The 27,781-nt window shown below is 37.4% G+C and overlaps 5 protein-coding genes across 7 annotated transcripts; 4 read left to right on the top strand and 1 right to left on the bottom strand.

Annotated features, from left to right (window-relative positions):
- The first annotated feature begins 4,782 nt into the window (after window positions 1-4,782).
- On the top strand, window positions 4,783-7,473 carry LOC106394264 (polyadenylate-binding protein-interacting protein 9). Its single transcript, XM_013834849.3, has 10 exons — window positions 4,783-5,519; window positions 5,666-5,776; window positions 5,868-5,912; window positions 6,109-6,181; window positions 6,282-6,394; window positions 6,490-6,549; window positions 6,636-6,683; window positions 6,789-6,857; window positions 7,009-7,070; window positions 7,161-7,473. Exons 1-10 carry the CDS (start codon window positions 5,175-5,177, stop codon window positions 7,219-7,221), a joined length of 987 nt encoding a protein of 328 aa, XP_013690303.1. The 5' UTR covers window positions 4,783-5,174; the 3' UTR covers window positions 7,222-7,473.
- Window positions 7,429-11,754, bottom strand: LOC106394236 (putative disease resistance protein At3g14460). Its single transcript, XM_013834823.3, has one exon. It carries the CDS (start codon window positions 11,752-11,754, stop codon window positions 7,531-7,533), a length of 4,224 nt encoding a protein of 1,407 aa, XP_013690277.1. The 3' UTR covers window positions 7,429-7,530.
- A 32-nt stretch (window positions 11,755-11,786) lies between these two features.
- LOC111207954 lies at window positions 11,787-12,359 on the top strand. The gene is given in 2 exon segments (XM_048757583.1): window positions 11,787-11,795; window positions 12,237-12,359. Coding segments are annotated over 2 exon segments (132 nt in total).
- Window positions 12,018-16,776, top strand: LOC106410595 (putative disease resistance RPP13-like protein 1). 3 transcript variants are annotated; one of them, XM_048756969.1, is made up of 4 exons: window positions 12,018-12,068; window positions 12,205-12,355; window positions 13,082-13,122; window positions 13,333-16,776. In XM_048756969.1, exon 4 carries the CDS (start codon window positions 13,362-13,364, stop codon window positions 16,422-16,424), a length of 3,063 nt encoding a protein of 1,020 aa, XP_048612926.1. In that variant the 5' UTR covers window positions 12,018-12,068; window positions 12,205-12,355; window positions 13,082-13,122; window positions 13,333-13,361; the 3' UTR covers window positions 16,425-16,776. The 3 variants fall into 3 exon arrangements, with proteins under 3 accessions (XP_048612926.1, XP_048612925.1, XP_048612927.1); XM_048756970.1 differs by lacking the exons at window positions 12,018-12,068; window positions 12,205-12,355 and adding an exon at window positions 12,372-12,974; XM_048756968.1 differs by lacking the exons at window positions 12,018-12,068; window positions 13,082-13,122.
- A 4,659-nt stretch (window positions 16,777-21,435) lies between these two features.
- Window positions 21,436-26,776, top strand: LOC106410581 (protein FAM98B-like). Its single transcript, XM_048757582.1, has 2 exons — window positions 21,436-21,646; window positions 25,525-26,776. The coding sequence occupies exons 1-2, from the start codon at window positions 21,436-21,438 to the stop codon at window positions 25,920-25,922; spliced, it is 609 nt and encodes a 202-aa protein (XP_048613539.1). The 3' UTR covers window positions 25,923-26,776.
- Window positions 26,777-27,781: the final 1,005 nt, after the last annotated feature.

Genomic DNA, 27,781 nt, shown 5'->3' with positions numbered 1-27,781 from the left:
TCAACTCTAAACCCTAAACTCTAAACCCTAAACCCTAAAACCCTAGAGTTGATGTTTTAGGGTTTAGATTTGAAGGTTTAGGATTTTAGGGATTAGGGTTTACGTTTAGGGTTTAGAGTTGATGTTTGAGGCTTTAGATTTGAAAGTTTAGGGTTTTAGGGTTTACGTTTAGGGTTTAGAGTTGATGTTTTAGGGTTTAGATTTGAAGGTTTAGGGTTTAGGGTTTAGAGTTGATGTTTCAGGGTTTAGGTTTTAGAGTTGATGTTTCCCGGTTTAGGGTTTAGAGTTGATGTTTTAGGGTTTAAAGTTGATGTTTTAAGTTTAGATTTAGGGCTTAGAGTTTACGTTTAGAGTTTAGAGTTGATGTTTTAGGGTTTAGATTTGAAGGTTTAGGGTTTAGGGTTTAGGGTTTAGAGTTGATGTTTTGGGGTTTAGGGTTTAGAGTTGATGTTTCATGGTTTAGAATTGATGATTTAGGGTTTAGAGATGTTTTAAGTTTAGATTAGTTAACTATATGTTTTTTTTTGTCAAAGTTGATCAAAAAGTTATAAATGTCTTTAAATCTTCATTAAAGATGAGGGTAAAAATGGTTACTGTAAACATGAAATGTTGTACTTTGAAAATGATATTTTTGGCATTTTTCCATGAAACATTGCCAACAAAAAATTATAGGAAGGGTCATTCATGTTTCGCTAGCAAAAAATCCTTAAGAAAATAATGTAATTCAAACAAATGTTAAAGTTTATGTCATTTTCATCTTTTTTTTGGCAAGTCCTTTTCATCTTTAAATTGTGTTTTCATCTTTAAAGTTGTATTTATTTAAAGAAGTTATCAAAAATATATAAGTATGCATGCTATTATCTTCACAAAGTGTCTTTTCATTTTAATAATTATATCAATTTCTTAAAAAAAATTAAATGTCTAAGAATGTGTTTTTTATTCTAATAACTGCATTTGTTAACAAGAAAATGTTAAAATGTATATTTTAGATGTGTCTTTTTATCTTAAAATTCAATTGTTTTTAAGCAGTAGAGTGATCTATGTAAAGAACACTTTTTCTAAGATAAATCACGTGAAATTTTTTTTTTGAGATCAAATCACATGATTTAATATATAATTATAGAAAGTTATTAATGTAGTCAATATAAATTATCTCTAGACTCACTCGTATTTTTAAGAGAGTGTGAAATTATTTAAAATGTGTATTTTCATTATAAAAATTATAATTTTGCAAGAGGTTTATTTAAAATTTCTTAGAATAACTCTTTTCCTAATGATGTGCCTTTTTATCCTTAAAAGGATAGGTTTTTAGGAGTTTCCAATGTCTAAATATATACTCCTTCCGTATCACTTTAAGCAATGTTAAAAAAAAAACATTTTGTTGCAAAATAATTGATGTTCTCACTATTATAAATAGAATTTAATAGCATTTGAATTTTATGACCAATTACAAAATACTGTCTTTTTTTCTTATTGGTTAAATTAGTTTTATTTAATGATATTTTTATTTAACCAAGATAAATTGTATAAAAATTGTATTTTCTTAATATATGTGCAAAAACCTTTAAAACCATTTATATTGATATATAGGGAGTATATATGATTATCCTATAGATTGTGTAGGTTTTTAGGAGTTATACACTGTCTAAGATGGTTATGTTTATTATAAAAATTATTTTGGTATTCAAGTGGTTGGTAATTTTTTTTATGTTTTATATATGTATAAATCTTATCATCGCACAATGTGTCTTCTCATCCTAAGAATTTCATATCTAAAATATGTCTTATCATCGTAACAATGTGATTTTTCATGTGTCATTTCATCTTAATAATTGTATGGTTAAAACATTTTTATATCAGTTTGTTATATGTGCTATTTATTTAGTAAATCACTATTACACGTAAATTGGAGAGGATTATTAGCGATTTAAGTGAATTCTTGCAACTGCTTAAGTGAATGATTGCAAGTGTTTGGTTGATAATTACAACTTCTTAAATGAAACATTGATACTGCTAGTGGATGTAATTTTTAGTGATGAACCATTGTAATTTTTGGTGATTGTATTATTTTGGTGATAAATCACTGCAACTTTTGGTGTTAACCAATCATTACAACTCTTAATCCTCTATATAAAGAGTTGTAAGCATTGAAAAATCACAACAATCGCAAATATACCAGAAAAGAAAAAGGAAAAATTCATTGTAAAATGATCATAAAAAATAATGATATGTTTTTATGTGTTTTTTTCATTTAAAATATTTTTATTAATATGTTTTTGGCTATTTTCTCACTTTTACTTATATTATACAAAATCTATGGAAAGCTTATGGATATGTTTTTTTAACTCTTTTGTGACACAACGTCTTTGAAAACAAAAATAAGATACTTTATATAAAGTTATAGATTATAAAAAGTCGCATACATTTTTAAAATAAAATGAGTTCACGATAATAACTTAAAACATGCATAGAATTTTAATTGGTTATATTATTTTTGTCAGCATTTTTTTATATTCTTTTAGTTGCGGTGTATCTTTCATGTAACAATTAAATAGGTTATGAGTATTTATTTTAATAATTATCAATTTAACTCTATTCAATCAAAATTTATTTTATTTTACAAGCAAAAGATGCATTTTGATTATTTAAGGATTTTTTTCTGTTGAAAAGATGCATCCTTTAAAAATGTTGTAAAAGTGTATCCTTTTAAAATGTTAATATGTTTAATTTTTAATTATAATTCAGATAAAAATTAATCTGTTTATATGGGTGTATCTTTTCTTTTTGATTAAATTAACTGAAATATGTTTTAGACTCATTGATTAAAACATATTTAAAAATATTAAAAATATTTTCATATATTAACATATTGTAAAACATAAAAATTGAAAGATGATGAGTTATGTTTGAACAATCATAATTATTTGTTCACACCTTTTGCAAACGATACAAATGGAAATTAATATATATTAATTATGAAATTTTTGATACAAAACAACCTGGAAATAAACAATTTAAATACTTTAAAGACTTAAAAGACGATTGAATATAATTTAAATAAATTTTGATACACTTATTAAGTTTTCTATTGCAATATGACAATATTTATTTTTATAAAATGAGTGAACCAGGAGGCATGTAGAGTGGTAGAGACCATGTGGATGCAAGATGCTGAGCTGGCGTGGAAGAGACTTGATGATCAAGTTTATGACTTGAGGAATAAGTACAATTCCAAGAAAAGGAAAGTGTACTTATTGATATGGAAGTTGTCCATATTCATGTTCATTGGACAAATGGTTTTGGGAACATGGAAATCACTATAAAAGAGATATGAAGTCGTGTGTATTCAATAAGACACTGAGCTATTATTATAGGGGAATGGTGAAAATCTCTTAGATGTGTTCTTGGGTCGTGCTGAGCAGATGCTAAAGTACTAACGATGGAGATACAAATTTAGATAGATTCAGAAAATTTCAGTAGCAGTTGTTAGGGTGTTAATGATAAACAAATCTTGTAATAGATTGTTTATACGGTTTCTAATAAATCATAGTTGTTTGTTTGTATCATATTTTGTCTCTTGATTTATCTTATGCATTATTATATCGTGGTGTCATTTTTGCATTAACAATGTAACACCGCAACAGCCGGTGACAATACTTAAGTTGTTAATCGACAACACGACATTGTTGTGGGAAATGACCCATGTACATATCGTTAGGCCCAACTATTAAAATCCTACATAAATAGTAAGTTCCTTGTTCGACTAGTCATATTGAGTTTCGGAGAAACACCGATGGGTTTAAATGGGCCTGAAACGTTGGAAGTGCCGGAAATGGGTAGAGTCAGGCTCGCACAAAGCGCGTATCTTTGAAGGACGATCCTACTACTGTTGCGAGTTATGACATGTCGAGTCGTTTGTTCGCAACCGGGGGAAAAGTGCTAAATGTTTTCAATCATAAAATACTGAAATACAAGTTGAATCCGTATCAAATTTGACCTGCCATTTATTTCTTACACTAAATTTAATAGTGTCTCGTTATAACCATTTATTATTTGTAAAGTTGTAATAACATATCCTTGCGCAGTCAAACAAACATGATAACATTGTTTACACAACACGTTTTACAAACAAAAAAATATTGTATTTTTAATAATTATGACAAATTTTATCTCTTGTCGGCAAATGTAGACAACAAGTTTTACAAACTCACCACGAGTCTTTCTCTTTTGTTAAAGAAAAATCATGGAATTTTAAAGGCTACATAAACATTTATAAACTCACCCACGAAGACGGTGGATTCTGTTGCTGAATAGTAGATATTTTGTTATATTCTTCACAATTAAACATATAAATTAATTTTAAAAATACCGGAGAGGGAGACGAGACACGAAACTTATACAAAAGAGAAGATGATATCCTAACAAACTCAAAGATTTATGCAGTAGTAGTAGCAGGCAACGGACTTATTAGTTATTTAACAAGTCTACGACACAAAAAAAAAGTTTTAAAAAAGCAAAAATGTGGAACAACAGAATGGAACTATAAAAAAAAAAAGAAGAAGAAGAATATAATCAGAAAATGGAATAAAAATAAAAGCTGGTGGTCCATTTCGTCACTTTATATGATTCCCTTGCACAATAAAATATCAATTTGAATTGACTCGAATTAAGTCGAAATTTGAGAGAATTATAAACTAAAAGAACTTTTTACAAAGAAAAAGAAAATACAGGGCTGCAAAGACAGTTAAAATATGAGTCCTCACAAGAAATAAAAAATAGGCATTTATGAAATTTAGCATCTTTGTAACACGTAGAAAAGGCCAAAACAGAGAGCGGCCAAAACGGAAGCAAAAAAAGTCTCATCATTCTTTTCTTTTTTACTTCCCATCTCCTCCCTTTGCTCATTGCCATAACCACACAACAGAGAAAGATTTCTGTATTACCAAACTCGATTTCCCAATAACCTGATTAGTACATTTTACCTTCTGATTCATATAATATCTACGAGATCATGCACTCTTGTGTTTGCTTACGTTAATTTGGTGGAGTTTCTTAAAATGGGTTTCAATTAATAGTAACATTTTTGAATTTTGCTCATCATTTTCTGTTAAAGTGTTGATTTTTATTTTTAAGGAGAAGTTTTTGGCAGTTCTGTTCTCTGGTAATTTGATCCAATGGCTGCCATCACTGAGGATCCCACTACTGATGTTGTTGTCAAAGATGTTCATGAGATTTGTATCAAGAAAGATGCTGAAACGATCATCGATGACAAAACTGAGATGACCTCACACGAGACCGAGTCCGAGCTCAAACCTGAATCCGAGTTAGATATGCAGAAGCTGGTGGCTATGTTCAAGAAACTGAATCCTTTGGCTAAGGAGTTTTTTCCCTCTTACTACAGGCCTACCAAGAAGAACGGTGAAACTACAAAAGGTATTGATGATGATTTACCGACAGCTACGAAGCAATCTGGTGAAGAATTTGATTCTGATGAAAAGAAGGATGACAATAACAGGAAGGTATAATCTGACACCTTCTTTTTTTTTTTTAATGATTGGATAATCTAGATTGATCTGATGACTTTTTTTTGTTGTAAATCTGTAAACTTTGGCTGAAGAGATTTGTTTTGTGTAAATATTTATATGTTCTGTTTTTGTGATTATAGAAAAGAAATAATTATAGCCAAGGGAGGAAGAGGTTGACTGGAAGAATTTCAAAAGCTCAGAGAGAGGATAGTATTAGAAGAACAGTGTATGTTTCTGACATTGACCAGAGTGTAAGTTTCCTTTTAAATTGTCTTCCGATGGTTATACAAAGAATTCGAGTTAATTTGTAACAGTGTAACGTAAAGCTGGTTTGTGATTTAGGTGACTGAGGAGGGTCTTGCTGCTTTGTTTAGTAACTGTGGACAAGTAAGAATGATCCCTTAAGCTTTAAATGCTTGTTATATCTTTTACCCCTTTGTGGTTTTTGGACAATGTGATTGATTTAGACAAAGTTTTTGAGTCTATATAATTTAAAAGCTTATCTGTGGTTTGCTAAATATTACTGCAAATAACGTTTTGTGATTGTATGTGAATTAACTAAGTGAGTTCTTCTTTTGTGAAGGTTGTTGACTGTCGAATTTGTGGGGATCCACATTCAGTTCTTCGATTTGCGTTTGTGGAGTTTGCTGATGACCGTAAGTTTGGTTTCTAGAATGTTGAAGTGCTATAACAAAAGGTTTCCATGCCACTCTTTATCCTACTGTAACCACTTACATTGTAAAATTGTTTCCGCAGAGGGCGCACATGAAGCTTTAAGCCTTGGTGGAACGATGCTCGGGTACTACCCTGTGAGGGTCTTACCCTCCAAAACTGCTATTCTTCCAGTGAATCCCACATTTCTTCCTAGGGTAATTAAGCACACATGTTCCATTACTTCAAATTTGGTTTGAGTTTCCAGTTTTGGATTTACTTTGATATCTACTATGTTTGGTGTTTGATGCAGTCTGAAGATGAAAGGGAGATGTGTTCAAGGACAATTTATTGCACAAACATTGACAAAAAGGTGAAAATGCTGACCATTTTGTGAAAAACATGTTTTTATTTCTAGTATTTCCTGGTTTAATATATATATTTTTTTAAAAACTGCAGGTTTCTCAAGCTGACATGAGAAACTTCTTTGAGTCAGCATGTGGTGAGGTCAGAACAGAATCTAGACCTGCCTGATCTTTCGTCCTCTCTGTCTCTCTCTGTCTCTCTTTATAAGTTGTTAAAATGACCTGAAAATTTTCCAAATATATGCAGGTAACTCGTCTAAGGCTTCTTGGGGATCAACTGCATTCAACTCGCATTGCTTTTGTTGAGTTTGCTCTGGTAAGTTCTTTAATTATCCACCAAGGGTAAATTTTCTTCATGCGTGTGGCTTATTTCATCGCAAGCCTATTCCCTATATAATTTGACATGCTTGAACTTGTATTCACACACAACTTCAGAAACATAATTTGTTTTATTTTCAAACGAACAGGCGGATAGTGCAACTAGGGCACTCAATTGCAGCGGGATGGTTGTTGGATCCCAACCCATAAGGTAACAACTCTTAAAAATCTTTATTTATTTATTTTAAATAAATATCTCAGTTGGATCAATATTTGACTCTATTTTCTTTTGTATTTTCAGGGTAAGTCCGTCAAAGACACCAGTAAGGCCACGAATCACTCGACCACCATCCACAAACTAGAGAGACACCTGACTAGCTTGCTGGCTTTCCAGAAGAGAGATGATTGCAAACTTTTTGTTCCCTTCAGTTACTTTATTTCCTTAGTTATCTTTTACGTTTTAGAACTGTTATCTCCGGTTATGCTAGTAGCTGGAAACACTATGGTCCTGCTTCTGAATTTGGAGTTCTTGTTAGGTTCTGAGATACTTCTCTCTATTTCATCATCTCTGTCTTTTGGAGCATTTTCTTTTAAAAGTTCTTTTATTTTCACAAGTCGTGCGCATCAAGTTAGGTCACTAGTATCTAATTTTTTACATACAAAACATTTCCTCAAGAGAAGATCTCGCCGTCGATTTCCACATACGGAATACTAAAGACGCACTCTGTTCCTTGCTCAGCAAGTTTCTCACTCAACAACGAACAAGAGCTTATCCGCAAACAAGACAAGGAAGGAGGGAGATCCTCCTCCATCGATATCCTTAGCTTATCACAGCCGTCGATCTCCATCGTCTCCAAGCCCTTCGTATCTCGAAACCCTAACTGATTCAACGTACTGAGATTCTCGAATCGGCTTATCCTCAGAGAAAATATCCCTCTCGGCAGCAATCCTTCGTCGGGAAACGATTCGATGTCTTCGTTACCTCCTTCGATCTCGAGATTCCGAAGATTCTCCAAATCTCGCAACCCCCATTCGATCCGAGGCGTCAGCTTGGGGCATAGGTTGATGCAGAGCGTTCGGAGATTGCTCGGGAAGCCTCCGCCGGGGATGGAATCGAGCTTTGGGCATTTGATTACGAAGAGTGATTGGAGAGACGTGAGGCCGAAGAGCTTCTCCGGTAACGCTCGGAGGTTCTCGCAGTTTGAGAGGAGGATCGAAGAGAGCTTCGGCGTTGGGAGGCCTCCGGGTGGGAAGGTCGTTAGGTTTGGGCAATCTCTGATTTCTAGGGATTTGAGTGCGATTCGGTCGTCTCCGAGTCCGGCGTGGATGGAGAAGGTTCTGAAGCTTTCGCAGGCCGTGATTGAGAGGGATTTGAGCTTTGGGAAGAGGGATAGAGGGAAAGTGATGAGGTTGTTGCTGCAGCTGGTTTCGATGAAGAGGTGCTCTAGCTGTGAGTAGCTTCGCGTTGGCTGTAAGGTTTCTTGGAAGTTGAGTTTCTTGCAGTCTCTTATGTATAGGGTTTTTAATGTGGTTGGAGGGAAGGATTCTAGTGAGTGACAGGCAATGATGAGGAGCTCGTGGAGATTTGGTTGGCTTTCGGAGAGGCTTTCCGGTAAACAAGTTAGGCCGTCGCAGGTGTCGATGTGGAGGGACTGCAGGTTCTGGGGAAGCTCCATCAGGTGAGAGATATCTGTCACTTTTAAGTATTCCATGTCTGTTTCATCATTGGATTGCGAAGGCACGGGTATGCCGTTGTCACTAGACTGTCCACTTGGAGCAACCGGCGTTCTAGGTTGCTGGCTCTGGTTGCTACTACTTCCAGGGTGATCAAAGCCTCTATTTTTGAGATCTGGACGAAGTGGTGATTGTGACAGTATGGAGCTCAGATCAGCGGAGGAGATGAGTTCTGAGAACCTTGCAGATATCACAGCAGGTTCTTCAATATGCTGATGCGAGCTTTCAAGTTGAGTTATATACTGGTCCATCTCTTCTGATAGTGGATGGTTCTTTGGCAAAGAAGACATGCTTGATGTTGAAGTTACTTCAGTGTCATTATTACTCTGACTACTTGTACCTATATCTGATTGAGAACTTGGATTTTCCAACGTCGGACTCTCTGCAGGGGAAGGTGGTGGTTCCGTTATGCTCATATTCCCTGGGGAGGAACCTTCTCCTTCACCAACTGCTCTTAGGGGGCAATCAGAGATGGCGACTTCAGTTGAAGAAGGGAGTCCTTCTGGAAATTTTTTCATTAAGCGGGGGCATTTTTCTATCATTAGTTTCTGGAGACAAGGAAAGATCCCATCTTCTAGTTCTGGACAAGTCCATTCTTCCCATCTCGGCATCGCATAGAATTTCAGAGTTTGCAAGGATTGAAACGGTAGAAAGCTAGAAGAGGTGTTCTCACCGAAGAAGAAGTCTAGACCAACCTTCAGCAGAATGTTAAATTTCTCAATACTGAGGTACTTGAGTGAAGGCAACTGCCCCAGTGGAGGTAGTGATATGCAGAGGTTGCAGCTACTGAGAGTGACAGATGCAATACTATTGAATGAAGAATCACCCAACCATTTAGGAAATTCTGAACCCTGATAAGACTCAATGCAGAACGTTTTCAAGTTTGGGTTAGGTTCTAGCATCTTCAGGACCTCTTTCTGGTCACAAGACAATGTACTAAGACTACCAGGGGCGAAGCTAGAAGCTTTCACAGTCCACTTCAGTATTAACCCATCAAGCAATTGCTTCCTTTTCAAACCAGCGTCTTTTGCTTCTGAGGCGAAGGCCACATTTTGTAGCTCAGAGATGCGAAGAGTCCCTCGGAGGTCAGAAAGTTCTTTGAGCTCATGCAGTCCGGCTCCGCTCAGCCTTCCTACAACAAAATTAGATAACTTCTGCAAGCTTCTCAGCTTTCTTATTCCTAGCGGCATCTCTACCAAGGGAGTGCCAACAAGGTCGAGGAGGCGCAAGTTGATGAGTTCGGCTATATTTGTTGGCAGGCTAGTCAGGTAACGGCAGTTTGATAGTAACAGTGTCTGCAAATTACAGAGTGTACACACAAACTCTGGGAGGTCTTTTATTTTGGTGCTTGACAGATCTAGATACCGTAACTGCTTCAAACCCTTTAATGATTTAGGCAAGCGAGTTATCTGATAATGAGACAAGCTGAGAATTCTCAGGCTGCTCAATGCCTGGAGCAATGGATTCAAAATTTTCTCTGTTAGTTGGAGAGATTCAAGACCGGTTGGAACATTGAAGGGAAGAATGGTTCTAAGAAACTCAGCTCCAGAGATGGACTTGAAAGCCATGGAAGCATCACACTGGCTTCTGGAAAAGGAAAAATGTCGAACTTTGCTTGGCACCTCCGCAATATTGTCATCTTCCCGTCTGAAGCAAAAATCTCCTGAAGTAGCTTTAGCCAAATCATTCATGAGATCATGCATCACGAAGCTTTTCATGGTGATGTCCAACCTCAGGAAGAAAGATCGACCAACTAAATCATCAATGTAATCGTAACCAATCTCTTCCAATCTTTTGTTGCTCCTTGGCTGGTATAAGAGGTCTATTGCCATCCATAGAAGCACCAACTCCTCTCTTTTGAAAACATAACCCTTGGGGAATATTGAGCAGAGGGAAAAACATCGCTTGAGTACAGGAGGGAGAGTGTCAAAGCTCAGTTTAAGAACTGGAAGGATGCTGTTAGTGTATGTCGAGAAATTCTTTGATACATCATACCAGTCGTCAGGATTTGGCTTTGACCGGAGATGAGATGCGATGGCTCTTGCAGTTAACGGTAAGCCCTTACATTGTTCTGCAATCCTTTTGCCAATACCTTCAAGTTCTTGGTTGATAGAACCGACTGAGATATTTCCAAAAGCAGATCTAGAGATCAGCTCCCAGCATTCTTCAGTGGTCATCAGCTTCACTCGGTAGACTTTGTCAGCCTGTGCGGCTGTGGAGACAATTTCACTTCGTGTGGTTATAACAATCTTGCTTCCTTCCTCTGCATCAGTAAAGGCGACCTTGAAGCTTTCCCACTCTGTGCTACTTTCAGACCAAATATCATCCAGAACGAGTAAAAATCTCTTCCCTGATAGTTCTTGCTTCAGCTGAAGTTGAAGTGAAGGTAGATCCTCAGTATTAACTGCACTTGAAGTGATCTCCTGCAGAACGGCTTTTGTAACCGTGAAGACATTAAAGTTTAGCCCAACAGAAATCCACATTTTAACATCAAAGTGGTTGGTCACACAGTCGTCCTTGAAAACTATCTGCGTCAAGGTTGTCTTTCCAACCCCAGGCATACCCACAGTGGAAACCAGAGCTGGTCTCCTAATGCTGGTTTCATCATCAGAAAGCAGCAAATTGAGTAATGCTACTTTATCTTCTGCTCGCCCAACCACTCTGCCTTGTGGAAGATCATCAGGTCTGGACCGTGACGCTTGCCTCCACTGTGGTTCCCGAGTCTCGCTATATTCTTTTAATCCAATAATTTCTATGTGTCTCACATGATGTTCCAGCAGTCTCACTACGTTTTCCATCTTTCGTTCTATCTTATTCTTGTTGGCTTCGTTACCACCCATAAGATTCTGGAATAGTCCTCCGAATCCTCCCACTTCAGCTACTACTCTTCTTCTCAAAGCCTCTGTTAGTAACTCATCAAGAACATCCTCTGCCTGGAAGAAAGCATCTGTGAGTCCTGTAAGCCAATGTTTTACTTCTCGGACATGATCTGCTTTCTGATCAGCGTCCGCAATCACCGGGTGGACAGTGGCCAAAGCGACCTTCAATCTCTTCAGCAATGCACTGGAGGACTTTCCTTTGCATAATTCGACCAATTCTTGAGAATTGTTAATCCGTTCAATCATCACGTTCGCGCTATTTGATGAATAGGACCTCGCCATGTTTTCACTCGTAACTTGTTGGAGCCAAGGAGATGCGACAAGTTACTTAGGTAAAACGCAAGCCAATTATTGGAATAAGCAAAGCGTTTGTTGACTTGCTGTTCTTTATGCAATTCGTCAGCTGGCCTGCGGCAATTGATAATAATGTCAATATTTTGGAGATTATGATTCATAAGTTTACAGACATTTTTCCTAGAACTGTTATAAATACATCTCCATTTTCGAAACTATTATTTAAAATTTCCTTGCAGGGGTCATGGAGCATTCAATGAGTTAAATTCAAGAAAAAGAGGACACATGAAGAAAGAAATAAGGTGAATCTGACCTGCACTATGAGTTCTATCTTTCTCTTGTGTTGTCTCCTTTCCTCTTCCCTATTTCCAAACACAGGGTGAAGCAGAATTTTAACGCTTCTTTGTCTTCTTATTCTCCTTTTTTTCTCTTGTTCAGCCTTGTGTCTGGATTTTTGGAGCTATGTGTAGCAATTAGATCAGACGAGGAAGCGAAAAAGGGTTTGGCTGCATAATATTCAGCCTTAAGAAAGCTCAGGGAAGAAAAGGTCCTGCCAATGTCTCGGTTCAACCAATAAATACCACAAGACGTAAGTTTTCTTGTATTTTACACCATCTATTTTATTATCTTCTCTAATTGATGTAAATGATCTGTTAAGGATTTGACAGATGGTATAGAAAATTTGAGTTAAGACTACTTTTCTCATAAAATATCTTTTGAGTCGTGATGTTTAACACAGTTTAAAAGTTTAATCCTTTAGATCTACATGTCTAATCTCGGTTGTGCTTAAGCCAATAGCGCTCCAGAAGGATACTGTAGACCCGTCACGCCTTGACCCTATAGAAGACAAAAACATTTAAAGGCCTAAGTAAACTTTTACGAAGACTCCAAAAATGTACATCCGTTGATTTAACACGGTTTTGCATTTGTGTGTGTTACCTTGTAAGATTGACTTTGTCTCCGTTGGTAGACCAAGACAGTTTCGTGCCAGCTCATAAGAGAATCATTCTCGAATTTAATATTTTGTTCGTTTGGGGAAGATGCAGTTTTTTTTAATTTGAAGTCGTCTCTTACCTGTTTATTAAACTGTTATAGGTAGTTGAAAAAAAAAAAAAAAAAAAACTGTTATAGGTATGTTTCTTAACAGAATTTGCTGAGTAGTTTTTCAAGTCTCCTCGGCGAATTCCTCTGCTTTTTTTTTATCTGAAGTAAACAATTTTGACTAATTCATTCTTTATAAGTTCTGACTAATTCATTCTTCATGTAAGTTTTGGTCCTTTTGATCACATCTTCAAGTTTCTATATGAAAATGCAGGCAACTTCTAGTCATTTTCGTGGTAGTTTCACTTGGTGAAGGTAGAATATACTTCGGTGTTTTATCAAGTTTAGTTAATGTTAATTTCTCTGATTTTTCCTACCACTTGCCTCGTAATTTCTTACTTAATGGAATATTTGATTTTGCGAATGTAAACTGAAAAATAAATATCCTGCTGTGAAGTTATTGATTTCCTGAGACATAAATCTTCAAATTCTTGATTTCTTCTCTTGTTTGTCTTGTTTTACCAGAGGGCTTTGTGTGTGCAAAGACAGACAAGATGATTGTAGGAGAGATGGTTCTCTCGGCTTTTTTACAAGCTCTCTTCCAGACACTGATGTCCGGTCCTTTCAAGTCCTTCTTCAAGAGGCGAGAACTGAACGAGTGTGTACTAGAGAGGCTCAACATTGCTTTGTTGACAATAAGTGCGGTGCTGATTGATGCGGAGGAGAAACAGATTACAAACCCGTCGGTGGAAAAATGGGTCAACGAGCTGAGAGATGTTGTTTACCATGCTGAGGATGCTCTTGATGATATTGCTACAGAAGCTCTGCGTCTCAACATAGGAGCTGAATCTTCTTCCAATAGGCTGAGACAGCTTCGTGTCAGAACCCTGGGAGATTTTTTGGAAAGGAACAGTGATCATTTGGAGACCAGGCTCGAGAAGGTCACGATGAGGCTCGAGCGTTTAGCCTCGCAAAGAAATATCTTGGGTTTGAAAGAGATAACTGCAATGACACCCAAACAAAGGTTGCCAACTACATCTCTTGTGGATGAATCTGAAGTGGTTGGTAGAGATGATGATAAAGATGAGATCATGAGATTCTTGATTCCTGAGAACGGGGAGGATAGTGGGACAACCGTTGTAGCTATTGTTGGAATTGGTGGGGTTGGCAAAACTACACTTTCACAACTCCTATACAATGATCATCGTGTTCAGAATCATTTTGGAACTAGGGTCTGGGCTCATGTCTCAGAGGAGTTTGACGTTTTCACGATCACCAAAAAGGTTTATGAATCCGTTACTTCCCGGCCTTGCGAGTTCACCGACCTGGATGTACTTCAAGTTAAATTGAAGGAGAGGTTAATAGGACCGTTTCTGCTTGTTCTAGATGATCTGTGGAATGAAAATTTTGCGGATTGGGATCTTCTACGCCAGCCCTTCACATCAGCTGCTCAAGGGAGCCGGATTATTGTGACAACACGAAGTCAGCGCGTTGCATCCATTATGTGTTCTGTTCATGTACACAACCTTAAGCCATTATCTGATGGGGATTGCTGGTCACTGTTTATGAGAACTGTTTTCCCTAATCAAGATCCGTGCTTAGATCAAGAAATTGGAGATCTTGCGGAAAGGATAGTGTACAAGTGCCACGGCTTGCCCTTGGCTGCGAAAACACTTGGTGGTGTTTTACGGTTTGAAGGCAACGTCGTAGAATGGGAGAGAGTTCTAAGCAGCAGGATTTGGGATCTTCCCGCTGATAAGAGCAATCTACTTCCAGTTTTACGGGTAAGCTACTACTATCTTCCAGCTCACTTGAAACGATGTTTTGCCTATTGCTCTATATTTCCCAAAGGGCACGCGTTTGAGAAGGAAAGGGTAGTTCTTCTGTGGATGGCAGAAGGTTTCTTGCAGCAGACGAGAAGCAGTAAGAACCTAGAAGAGCTTGGGGGTGAGTACTTTTCAGAACTAGAATCAAGGTCGCTTTTCCAAAAGACCAAGACGAGTTACATGATGCATGACTTTATCAATGAGCTTTCTCAGTTTGCTTCAGGAGAGTTCAGCTCCAAGTTTGAAAACGGTTGCAGACTTCATGTTTCAGAAAAGACTAGGTATCTATCCTACCTACGAGATAATTATGGTGAACCTATGAGGTTTGAAGCTCTTCGTGAGGTCAAGTTTCTCAGAACTTTTCTACCACTCAGCCTCACAAATTCTTCGCGGTCATGCTGCTTAGATACAATGGTCAGCGAGAAGCTACTTCCAACGCTTACCCGCTTGCGTGTTTTGTCTTTGTCACATTACAAGATCTCAAGGCTGCCTTCAGACTTTTCCAGGAACTTAAGCCATGCCCGGTTCTTGGATCTCTCTCGCACTGAACTCGAGAAGCTTCCGAAGTCCCTTTGTTATATGTATAACCTCCAGACACTTCTTTTGGCCTACTGTTCCAGTCTGAAGGACCTACCTACAGACATCTGCAACCTCATCAATCTGCGGTATCTTGATCTGATTGGGACGAAGCTAAAACAAATGCCGAAAAGATTTGGTAGATTGAAGAGCCTCCAGACTCTAACAACTTTCTTCGTGAGTGCTAGTGATGGCGCAAGGATTTGTGAACTTGGAGAACTCGATGAACTCCATGGCAAACTTAGAATTGTCGAGCTACAGCGAGTTGTGGATGTTGCTGATGCTGCAGGAGCAAATTTAGACAGCAAGAAACATCTGAAGGAGATAGATTTTGTCTGGAGAACTGGATCTAGTAGCTCAGAGAACTACACAAATCCTCACCGGACGCAGAATGAAGCTGAGGTCTTTGAGAAGTTACGCCCACATCGTCGTATCGAGAAGCTCGCCATTGAGAGATACAACGGAAAAAAGTTTCCAGATTGGCTATGCGATTCCTCGTTCTCAAGAGTTGTGTGCATACGCCTCAGAGAATGTCGAAACTGTTCCTCCTTGCCATCTTTTGGTCAACTACCAGGCCTCAAAGAGCTTTACATTTCAGGAATGGTCGGGCTTAGAAGCATAGGTTCCGGGTTCTACTCAAGTCCATCACTGCGCGATCGAGACCAACAGCCGTTTAAGTCACTTGAAACGCTGCGGTTTGATAACCTGCCGGATTTGGAAGACTGGTCAGACATAAGGGTCACCAAAGGAGACTTATTCCCTTCTCTCAAGAAACTTTCCATATTGAGATGTCCGGAGCTAACCGGGAATCTACCGACTTTTCTTCCTTCTCTGATATCTCTTCATATCCACAAATGTGGGGTCTTAGATTTCCAGCCAGACCACCACGAGTACAGCTACAGGAATCTTCAAATGCTAAGCATAAAAAGCAGCTGTGACTCTCTCGTTACATTTCCTTTAAGCCATTTCGCCAGCCTCCACACGCTTGAGTTTGATAACTGCATATCTCTGCAGTCTTTGCAGCTATCGAAGGAGCATTCGTTTGGTCCGAACGCTCTAAGAAACCTGAGAATCAATGACTGTCAGAATCTGCAGCGTCTTCCAGAGCTAAACTTACAGGTCACGGTCACGGTCACGAACTGCAGGAATCTCAGACAGCCGATGGAACCACAGCCTCAATATCATCAGTTTCATCTTCCAAGATTAAACGCTTGAGGTTCACAGAGTTCTCATGGTTCACACAGGTCATATGATTCACGTTCACCTTCAAGATATGATTAACCCTGATTCGCTTGCATCATTCAAAAACATATTCTATTTGTTCCATATATCTCCTTGGCTTTTCTTCCCCTTCTAATTGTGTAATGTATATGTTGTGTTCTACTGTAGACAGAAAGTGGAAGGGTACTACACTTTGTATAAGAGTACTACACTTTGTCAAAAGCTTGCTTGTCTTCAAACCAGGTCATGATAAACTAGACTATATATGTCAATGGTCAATAGTTTCGCCTAGATATAAGATTGTTATGAATGAGGCTGGAGAATGAGTCTCCATTTATTGTTGTTACGAGTTTCTTGTAAGACTAAATAACCTTGGTCAAGCTTTCTATATAAAAATGAGTTTATAAATTACAAGGGAGTATTTATAGAGTACGTCAATAGTTCCATTAGTTTCATTCAAGAAATGAGGGAAGAAACTTGAGAAAATGTATAACTTGTTATAAATCATATTGTGGATGTCCATAACCGGCCCGATCCATAACCGGTCCATAATTAGAGAGAGAGACAGCCGCGCCCTAGAGAGAGAGAGAGCCGGCGGCTAGAGAGAGAGACAAACCCTAGTTTTCTTTTCCTTATAGGTTTATGATTTGTACTCTTTCCATATTTGTATTTCCATATTCTAGCCTTTCTTTTATGAGAAAATTGGAAAATAAAGACATTTTATACTTCGATTTGTCAGAATATGACTTTTTGAAAATTCTTTAGGTAAGTAGGATTTATAATTTTTTAAATACCATATTGCCCTCAAATTAGCATAGTTAAGATTTATATAATTAATATTAATATTTCGAAATATATTTAACCACTTTTAAAAAAACAAAAAAACAAACAGTAAAAACAGAAAGTAAAAACAGAAAGTAAAAATAAAGGAAAAACAATAAAAAAAGTAGAAACAAAAGTCGATTTACCCTAGAGATTAACGAACCTCTCTCATCTTCTCCGCCGAAAGCTTGAAGCTCCTCCAATGGCGATTTAGGGTAAGAACAAAGCCAAATCGTTTCTTCATTCCCATCATTCTTCATTCTCTGAATCAGCAACTCCAAATGCAATTGGATACAAGTTGGAGTTACCATCTACAGCTGTAGCAACAAGTAGAACTCCTTTATATTTATTTTTCAGAAAAGTTCCATCAACAACAATCACCCTACGCATATGACTGTGAAATCCTCTAACTGATTGCCCAAACGACATAAATAGATACATGAATCTACCATCCTTCTTAGTTTCATAGTGAGTGTGTGTACCAGGATTAGCTTCTTTAATCATATGCAAATATTTTGGTATCTTTGCATAACTTTCGTCTGGTATACCTCTAACAGCTGCAATTGCATACTCACGAGCTTTCCAAGCGTGCCAATAAGTAATTTCGCAGCTATGTTCTAGCCTCATAAACTGAATGATGTCGTTTGCTTTGGGGCCATCATTGGCATCATCAAATCGATGTTGTATCAGCTTTCCAATAGTTCTTACCGACGCCGTTTTTCCGAAGTTGTTTTTCTTTGAAGGAGCACATGAGTGTATACCCACACACTTATTAATCATGAAATATGTAGACCCATCAACACATTCCGCACGCACAGTCTAGTTGCATGTATTATCCTTACATCGTATAGACCACCACTTTTTCGTTGATTTGGTAACAAGGAAATCGTAATTATTCTTCATCGCCCAAATTTCCATTGTTGCCTTTAGGACACGTTTACTTCGGAAAAGTTGATCTTTCTTCACGAAATCTGTGTTCCCAGCTCGGCTTTCCTTTTCACTATCGCCATACTTTTCACTCTTTGAACCAGCATGACCGGAGCCATCCTCAACGACATGATTCTTCCTTTTATCACAACACTTTGTTGATGGTTCTGCAAAATCTCCCAGATTTATGTCAGGAACTTCACCTTCCTCAACATTACTTGAATCACACGGTTTCTTATTCAGATCGATATTGACTCGTTCCTTTTCCTTTACACCAGTACCAGTACCAGAGAACGTGACACACAAGGTTGTAGAGGAACCCTTCTTTGCGTAGCCCACAAAGTTACACACTTGTCGATCATTACTGATACTAATGGGAGGATTTCCTCTTTGATTGACCATCTCATAACTGAACTTGACATTAACCAAATTAGGGTCGACCCCATAATCTTCACACACCATGATCTTGAGTTCCTCCAGTAAAGTAGTAGTTTCTAATGTCACCATTCGACCACGCCTTTGTTTGTCTGCCAAGAAACTCCACTCGTCACTGAAACTTGACATCCATACACCAGATTTAACGTAGATTAGAACCATCTTGTGTTGGTTGATAGAAGAGATTTTTGTCGATGAAGAAGAGAGAGGAACAAGGAACGAGGGAGATAGAGATCGTGTGAAGAGAAAAGGGAGAAAATCGTGGGGGGGGGGGGAGATATTTAGGAAATATTTAGTTAGGATATATTTAGGAAAGATATGATCACGAAATTTGGAAGTTTCCTTTTTTACTTTATTTGGCAAAAATATACATCATACGTAAGGCAGAAATATGTAGAGAGAATGGAAACTACATTCTGCCTTAGGCTATTATATAGTAAAAGGCAGAACAAGGTATGACTTGTAAAAAAGAAAAGGTATTTCACTGACTTTAGGATAGAACATGTAAAAAAGCCGTAGGTAGACTGAAGATATCAAGATAGAATATTACGACAAAAAATCTAGCTAAGGTAAACTATTGAAGAAAGTTTAGTTTATATTTTCTATCCAAGGTAAACCTATGTACAATACTTTATATTCGATTTGTAGACTACGTAGATGGCTAGAATAAGTATTCTGTTATAGCTTTGATATTAAATAAAACATAGTTCCACAATTTTTAAAAATTAAATTTAAACATAAAAGTATATATACTTTGGTTTCTAATGATTCTACATTTTTTATATTTTTTTACCTAAGTTTACTATTTTTTCCACAACACAAGGGCAAAACCAGTCCAAAACGACCAAAGTCTTATTTTGACAAACAAACTTCGAAAGTGTCTTCTTTTTCCAATTCTCCCTTCTTTTATTCTATGACGGTGTAATTCCCTATATATAAATGACTCTTTATGTTTATGAATAATACAGAAACAAGAATACACAGATTCTATTCTTTAGTTTCACAACACGTTATCATCACGATTACTCTAAGAACCCTAAGCTAAAATCCCGATGATAAACCCTAACCCTAACGGCGATAAACCCTACCGGCGATCACGAACCATAAACCCGATACTCAGCCGATTCTCGTTCGCGATCCGTTCCCCAGCTCGCGACCTCAGCCTGTTCGCGAGACACGATCTCAGCCTGTTCGACGCGACCCGATAGCTGCTTGCTCCCGTTCGCGATAGACGACCTCAGCTCGATAGCAGCTCGCGTCTCTTCTCATTGGTGGTCCATTCAACACATCTGAGGTTAAGGTAACTCGAAAAACTAATGAAATCATTGAACACAAAATAGAATTTTGATTCCTTGATATGAATTGAAACCATAAAACCTTAAACCCTAATCGAAACTAATAAGCAAATCGAAATCTTAATGTGTTGAAATCGAAACCATAAACCCTAATTCGAAACCTTAATGGTTTTGAATCGAAACCTTAATGATCTAATGATCAAAATCGAAACCCAAATACTTTAAATCCCTAGCCGCATGCATGCATAATGCATGTTATGCATAAAATCGATCCAAACCCTAATTAATCTTTGAAATCGAAATTGATTGCTTGATTGAATATGTTTTGATTGATTGAATATGATCACATAGATTTACTTTTCTAGGTTTGCTAAACTCATACTTGAATTTGGTTGATTAAATTGATGAACCGATTGAATGTTTTAAGATTAAGGAATCACCTAGGTTAATTGTTCTCATCCTGTTTAAGACTTAACCTGACAGGCTTTGTTCATATGTTTAAAACCCTAATCGCATTGAATATGATCCGTTAAGTTGATAGTAATTAACACCTTGATGCATTGCTTGATTGCTTGATCACTTAGAAACCGTTTGCTAAGATGAAATAAAACGATTGCATTAAGATCATATAGAAACAAATTGCTAAGATTGTGCATCCTTTGTTCTTAGTCGTGCTGCTTGTCCATGCATCATATCTGAATGAACTTATTAGATCTCGATTGGTAGGATGTAAACCGCATGAACATATAGAATGCTAAGATTGATCATATATTTCTTGGCTGTGCGGCTTGTTAGCGTATCATGCATGCATAATCATATGAAATTGCATATAGAATCTGAATGCTAAGATTGAACATGTATGCATCATATACGAATGATCTGTTTGCATCATACCTAGAAACCGAATCGATTGAACATATTGATTGCATTCACATGAACACATTTTAAAATCTAAATTATAAAACATATGATTTCAGATGTCAAAAATCAACAACTTGGATTTTGCTGTCCTAAATCTCTCCGGAGATAATTACTTGCAATGGCCACTTGATGCTAAGATCATCCTAAAATCCAAGGGACTTGGTGAATGTATCACTGAGGGCAATTATGCAAGTGAGAAAGATAGATATGGAGCTATATTAATTATACGCCATCATCTTATTGAGAGTCTCAAAGATCAGTATTTGACTATTGAGAATCCTCTAGACCTTTGGACAGAGTTGAAAACTAGATATGATCACCAGAGAACGGTGTTATTACCAAAGACTATGTATGATTGGAGGAATCACAGAATCCAGAACTTTAAGTCCGTGGACGAGTATAACTCGGCCCTGTTTAAGATAGTTTCTAAATTGAAACTGTGTGGTGAGGATATAACGGATAAGGATATGCTTGAGAAAACCTTTTTCACCTTCCATACAAGCAATGTGTTGTTACAACAACAATACCGTGAGAAGGGCTTCTCTACTTATGCTAATCTGATCTCTTGTCTCTTGCTCGCTAAGCAAAACAATAAACTGTTGATGATGAACAGTGAATTGAGACCTCCTGGAACAACCCCATTACCTGAGGTACATACGGCCGTAGAGGCTAAGAAAGAGTCGAACCATGTCCAGGGTGATAGCCAACACGGCCGTGGTCGTGGAAAATGGCATGGACGTGGTGGTCAAGGCCGAAACTCGTTTGGTCGAGGCCAAGGAAACTCCTATGGAGGCCGTGGTCATGGCCGAGGCCGTGGTACATCTTTCAAGCTACAAAACTCGACCAAATCAGTGTGTCATAGATGTGGTATGGGTAATCATTGGGCTAAGACATGTAGGACTCCCAAACATCTCGTTGACCTCTATCAAGAGAGTTTGAAAGGGAAGAATCATGAAGCTCACATGACTTATCAAGATGGTGAAGAAGATTTCAATCATGAACGAGATGATCTCATGGAGTATGAAACGTCTAATTGTTTAAAAGATCAAAGTTGATTTCGGCCATCTATGTTTTTGGTGTTCTTTGCTTTGTGTTTTCTATGTTTTGATTTCTTTGAACTTGTTTTGAATCTTAATGAATGAAAGTTTTTATAAAAGAAGTCTCTAAAGTATCATTCTAACAGAAGCCTATGAGCTTTAAAGACATTCGAATGAATGGCTTTCATATTGAGATTAAGGGCGAAGGAAACAAAGAGTTCCTTCAGATCATTGAGATCGGCCAATGCTATAAGAAAATCCTAGAGATTATACATGCACTCTCTACTGGCCTGTACTATGCTAAGGTCGGTATGATAGAGGCTAATGCCATATTAAACCGTGTGGCCACCGAGAATTTTACTTTCTGGCATGACCGGCTTGGTCATCCCGGTTCGACCATGATGCGAAAGTTGATTTTGAATACAAACGGCCATACTTTGAAAGAGAAAGTGTTGGGCTGGTGAGTTCACGTCCCAAGCATTTAATGATTACTGTATGTCCATGGGGGTAAGTGTGGAACACTCCGTGACACATGTACATACACAGAACGGCTTGGCAGAATCATTCATTAAACGAATTCAGCTAATAGCTATACCATTCCGGTTTCAGCTTGGGGACATGCGGTCTTGCACGCGGCCGAACTGATTCGTATAAGACCGTCTAGTGAACATATATATTCTCCATTACAATTGCTTAAGGGTCATGAGCCAGACATATCCCATCTTAAGACATTTGGCTGTGCCGTCTATGTGCCAATCGCACCACCACAGAGAACAAAGATTGGACCTCAAAGGAGGATGAGGATATATGTTGGATATGATTCTCCCACGATTATAAAATACCTTGAGCCAACTACGGGTGATTTGTTTAAGGCCAGGTATGCGGATTGTCACTTTGATGAATCCGAACATCCAACATTAGGGGGAGATAGCAGTAAGATGGTAAAAGAAATTACATGGAATCAAACATCCTTATCTTGGCAAGATCCTCGGACTCAGGAATGTGATTTAAAAGTCCAAAAGATTATACATTTACAAAAGCTAGCTAATCAATTGCCAGATTCCTTTGCTGACCCGAAAAGAGTGACTAAGTCATATATACCAGCTGCTAATGCACCAATTCGAATTGATGTTCAAGAGGGACACAATCATGTTGCTTCTAGAAAACGTTTGAAACATGGTAGACCAATAGGTTCCAAAGATAAGAACCCTCGGAAAACTAAGAAAGCTGCAGAGAATGAAACCGAGGTTGTTGAAACCCTAGACGCGACCGCGGCCGTTCCTAAATCCCTGGACTTAGCCGCGGCCGATCCCAAAACCCTAATAGCGATCGCCGCCGATCATAAGATCTTTGATGCGGCCGGCCCTGATGTATCTAACACTGATTCTTGGGACGCCAAGATTCAAGGTACTGAAGGCCCTGATAATAATGAGATCTCAATAAATTATGTCTTGTCTGGGATACAATGGAACAGAAAGAATGTCGACACTGATGATATATTTGCATGCAATGTAGCACTTGAAATCATGGATGATAATGAGGATCATGAACCCATGTCTATCTTAGAGTGCACTCAACGATCAGATTGGATCAAATGGAAAGAAACTATAAACGTGGAGTTAAACTCTTTAAAGAAGAGAGATGTCTTTGGACCAATAGTCCGGACACCATATGATGTTAAACCAGTCGGCTATAAGTGGGTCTTTGTGAGGAAAAGAAATGAACATGGTGAAGTTGTGAGATATAAAGCACGACTTGATGCACAAGGATTCTCACAGAGACCAGGAATAGATTATGAGGAGATATACTCCCCTGTGGTGGATGCTACTACTTTTAGATTCCTGATAAATCTGGCTATAAGAGAGAAATTAGACTTGTGGTTAATGGATGTTGTAACTGCATATTTATATGGGCCACTGGATAATGAAATTTTTGTGAAAGTACCAGAGGGTATAAAGTTGAAAAACAAATCGAGTACTCGAGAAAAACACTGTATAAAGTTGAATAAGTCACTTTATGGATTGAAACAATCAGGTCGAATGTGGTACAATAGGCTAAGTGAGAGAAGGATGCAAGAATGATCCGATCAGCCCTTGTATCTTTATAAAGAAATTTGGCCAGGACTTTGTGATTGTAGCAGTGTATGTTGATAATTTGAATATCCTAGGAACCTCTGGAGAAATCTCCCAAACAGTTGAATATCTTAAGAAAGAATTCGAGATATAAGATCTAGGAAAAACAAAGTTCTGTTTGAGTCCATAAGAGATGGAATCCTTGTGCATCAAATGACATATACACAAAAAGTACTCAAGAGATTCAATATGACCGAGTCTCACCCATTATCTAGCCCCATGGTCGTGAGGTACCTCGGCCTGGACACTGATCTGTTCCGTCCTAAGATGGACGATGAAGATGTCCTTGGTCCCGAAGTGCCATATCTCAGTGCCATAGGAGCTTTGATGTATCTGGCTAGCCACACACGACCAGATATATGTTTTTTCGTGAACCTACTATCTAGGTTTAGCTCTTGTCCAACCCAAAGGCACTGAAACGAGATTAAGCATATTCTTCGTTACCTGCAAGGAACGAAAGACTTGGATTTATTTTATACTAACCATAACAAAGAAGGATTAGTTGGCTTAGCTGATGCAGGTTATCTCTCGGATCCTCACAATGCTCGATCACAGACAGGTTATGTGTTTACACATGGTGGAACTGCCATATCATGGCGTTCCATGAAGCAGACGATCGTGGCCACATCTTCAAACCATTCGGAGATCTTGGCAATACATGAAGCCAGCCGCGAATGTGTTTGGTTGAGGTCCATGACCCAACATGTTCGAGTTGATTGTGGGATGTCCGAAGGAAAGGACGCACCAACCATGATGTATGAGGACAATGCAGCTTGCATTGCTCAGCTTAAGGATGACTACATCAAAGGAGACCGGACGAAGCACATATTGCCTAAGTTCTTCTTCACGCACGAGCTTCAGAAAGCCGGCGAGGTCCAAGTCGTCCAAGTGCGTTCCAGTGACAACTCAGCCGACCTGTTCACCAAATCACTTCCTACCTGCACGTTCAGAAAGCTTACGCATCAGATTGGGATGCGTAGACTGAAAGACATTCAGTGATGTTCAGAACAGGGGGAGTAATACGTGTTGTACTCTTTTTCCTTCACCATGGTTTTGTCCCACTGGATTTTCCTGGTAAGGTTTTAATGAGGCAACATCTAAAGCGTATTACAAACTCTGTATGGTTATGGCATCCAAGGGAGAGTGTTATAAATCATATTGTGGATGTCCATAACCGGCCCGGTCCATAACCGGCCCGGTCCATAACCGGCCCGGTCCATAACCGGCCCATACTTAGAGAGAGAGAGAGAGACGGCCGCGCCCTAGAGAGAGAGAGAGACGGCAGCGCCCTAGAGAGAGAAAGAGAGAGCCGGCGGCTAGAGAGAGAGACAAACCCTAGTTTCTTTTTCCTTATTGGTGTATGATTTGTGCTATTTCCATATTTGTATTTCCATATTCTAGTCTTTCCATTATTCTATGACGGTGTAATTTCCTATATATAAAGGGCTCCTTATGTTTATGAATAATACAGAAACAAGAATACACAGATTATATTCTTTAGTTTCACAACAGAACTTAGTCATCTGAGTTGTTGTCTGCGCTGTTTTAGCAGTGGTGGTTATAACCATAGGCTGCATCATCACCCGCAATACTAAGCTTCCCTCTCCACCGCCTCCTCTACCACGGCCACCACAGCCACTGCAGCTCCGGACGCCTGTGTATAGAACCAAAGATGGAGATCTTGTCATTCTGACAGGCACTGGCACTGCCATATCAGTTGCTGGAGCCGTTATCTATGGTAGTTCTGGTGGTTGTGGAGGTGGAGGTTGTGGGGGAGGGGGAGGAAGTGGCGGTAGTGGAGGAGGTGGTGGTTGTGGGGGAGGAGGAGGAGGAGGAGGAGGTGGTGGTGGTTGTGGAGGAGGGGGAGGAGGTGGTGGCGGTGTTGGAGATGGTGGTGGTGGAGGCGGATGCGGAGGTGATTAAGTATTTTGATTGCCAACATGGTGAACAGTTTACTCATGTTTTGTAAAGTTAGATGTTTACTTGTTTGCTTTCTTGTTTTGTGGCTTGTCTTGGTTTTCTATTCTTTTCTTGCCTGTTAGTTTCTTTTGCATACTATCAGCAGTGCACCAGATGGGTGACATAGAATGATGGATGATGCAAGATTTTATTTTTGTTAAAATTCATGGTTTGTCTAAGTAATACTTTTTACTGTACTGCTTATTAGAGTCACTAGGTAAGAAACCCGTGCAATGTCGCACGAGAACTTATTTTATAAAAATAAATATGCTTTATTTTTATAAAATAACCTTTTATAAAAACTGCTTACAATTGTTTTTGAGAAAATATATGTATTACAAAATTATGTTGTATACAACTATATTTTTTTAATACTAAAAATATATATTTTATATTTTTGGTTGTAATATAATTAGAAATATGTCAATACCAAATAAGATATATGTTTCATTATCCGTTTAGTTAAGTTATTTAAGAATTTTGAAAATTTATTATTACCTATTATTGATAAAAATAATATATAATAAGAAAAGATCTTTTGTAGGATACGACAATCAAATTTGCATTATGTTATTGGCTAATATACATGAATAATAACTAAAATTTTGCGTATTTATATTTTTTCTTCAAGATATTTAATATTCAATTCAAAATGGATATCTTTTTATTTCACTATTTAGATTTAATTATGATTGTCAAATGTCAATATTAAAACTCCTTATAAAGAGTTAAAGATTGCAATGGTCAACAACCAAACATTACGATAGTTAGTCAAGAATTATAATTATTAATACCAAAAGTTGCAATGGTTCATCACCAAAGTCTACCATTACCAATAATTTTAATGGTTTACCATAGTTAGAATAGTTCATCACCATGCAAAGTTTACCATCACTAATAGTTGTAATGGTTTACAAATATATAATATCATAAAATAATTAAATTACCCAAAATCATATACGCAAATATGTGTAGACAATGTTAATATTCTTTAGATGTATATAAAATAGATATGAAAATAAACTAAAAATAACTTACTAAGAACTTATGCAAACTTTAGGATGAAAATATATATTCTCTGAGACATTTTGAGAATCCTTTAAAATATATGATTTTTATAAATTAGAAAACACAACTTTAGACAAAAGATAACTATTAAAAAATCTATAAAAGGTTTATGATAAAAGACAAATTATTATACATTTCTTACAATCTTTTAAATTCAATTTAATGTTAACATGAAAAGACACGTCCTTATAAAAATACACTTTCTTATATATATTATAACAATCTCTTAAAAATTTATGCAATATTTAGGATGAAAAGACACATCATTTTACATATTCTAAAGGTTAACCAAGAGTTATAATGGTTAACACCAAACGTTGCAATTGTTCATCACTAAAACATGTAATGGCCCATCACCAGAAATCGCAATGTTTCATTTTATCAGTTGAAATTGTATATCTAGAAAATTGCAATAGTTCAGTTAAACGGTATCAAATATTCATTTAAATCTCCAATAATCATTTATTATTTAAGTGAAACTCAAGATTTAATTAAGAAATAACACATATATCAAACCCATTCATAAATTAAAATGTGCATATATAAGAATATTTTTTGGTGTACATTTTCTTAATATTTATCTATCAATAAATAAATTATCTAAATAGACCCGAACATTTTATCTGAAATATGAATAAACGAAATTAAACCCAAAAACAACTGCACCAAAACATGACTATTAAACATAAAAAATAATTTAAAACTATATACTTATTTTATATAATATTATACAATAATTAAAGTGCCCAACAAAC

This window comes from Brassica napus, chromosome C5 (genome assembly GCF_020379485.1).
Source record: "Brassica napus cultivar Da-Ae chromosome C5, Da-Ae, whole genome shotgun sequence".
Lineage (NCBI taxonomy): Eukaryota > Viridiplantae > Streptophyta > Magnoliopsida > Brassicales > Brassicaceae > Brassica > Brassica napus.
This window is presented reverse-complemented; position numbering and strand designations above follow the sequence as displayed.

What these genes read in the sequence shown, in the direction of transcription:
- LOC106394264 (XM_013834849.3), top strand. Translation starts at nt 5,175, where the DNA reads ATGGCTGCCATCACTGAGGATCCCACTACTGATGTTGTTGTCAAAGAT. An exon ending in TTTCTGACATTGACCAGAGT is followed by an intron (nt 5,777 to 5,867) that starts GTAAGTTTCCTT and finishes TTTGTGATTTAG; the next exon opens with GTGACTGAGGAGGGTCTTGC. An exon ending in TGTGGAGTTTGCTGATGACC is followed by an intron (nt 6,182 to 6,281) that starts GTAAGTTTGGTT and finishes TTGTTTCCGCAG; the next exon opens with AGGGCGCACATGAAGCTTTA.
- LOC106394236 (XM_013834823.3), bottom strand. Translation starts at nt 11,754, where the DNA reads ATGGCGAGGTCCTATTCATCAAATAGCGCGAACGTGATGATTGAACGG.
- LOC106410595 (XM_048756969.1), top strand. Translation starts at nt 13,362, where the DNA reads ATGATTGTAGGAGAGATGGTTCTCTCGGCTTTTTTACAAGCTCTCTTC.
- LOC106410581 (XM_048757582.1), top strand. Translation starts at nt 21,436, where the DNA reads ATGAACAGTGAATTGAGACCTCCTGGAACAACCCCATTACCTGAGGTA. An exon ending in TGGTCATGGCCGAGGCCGTG is followed by an intron (nt 21,647 to 25,524) that starts GTACATCTTTCA and finishes ACTTAGTCATCT; the next exon opens with GAGTTGTTGTCTGCGCTGTT.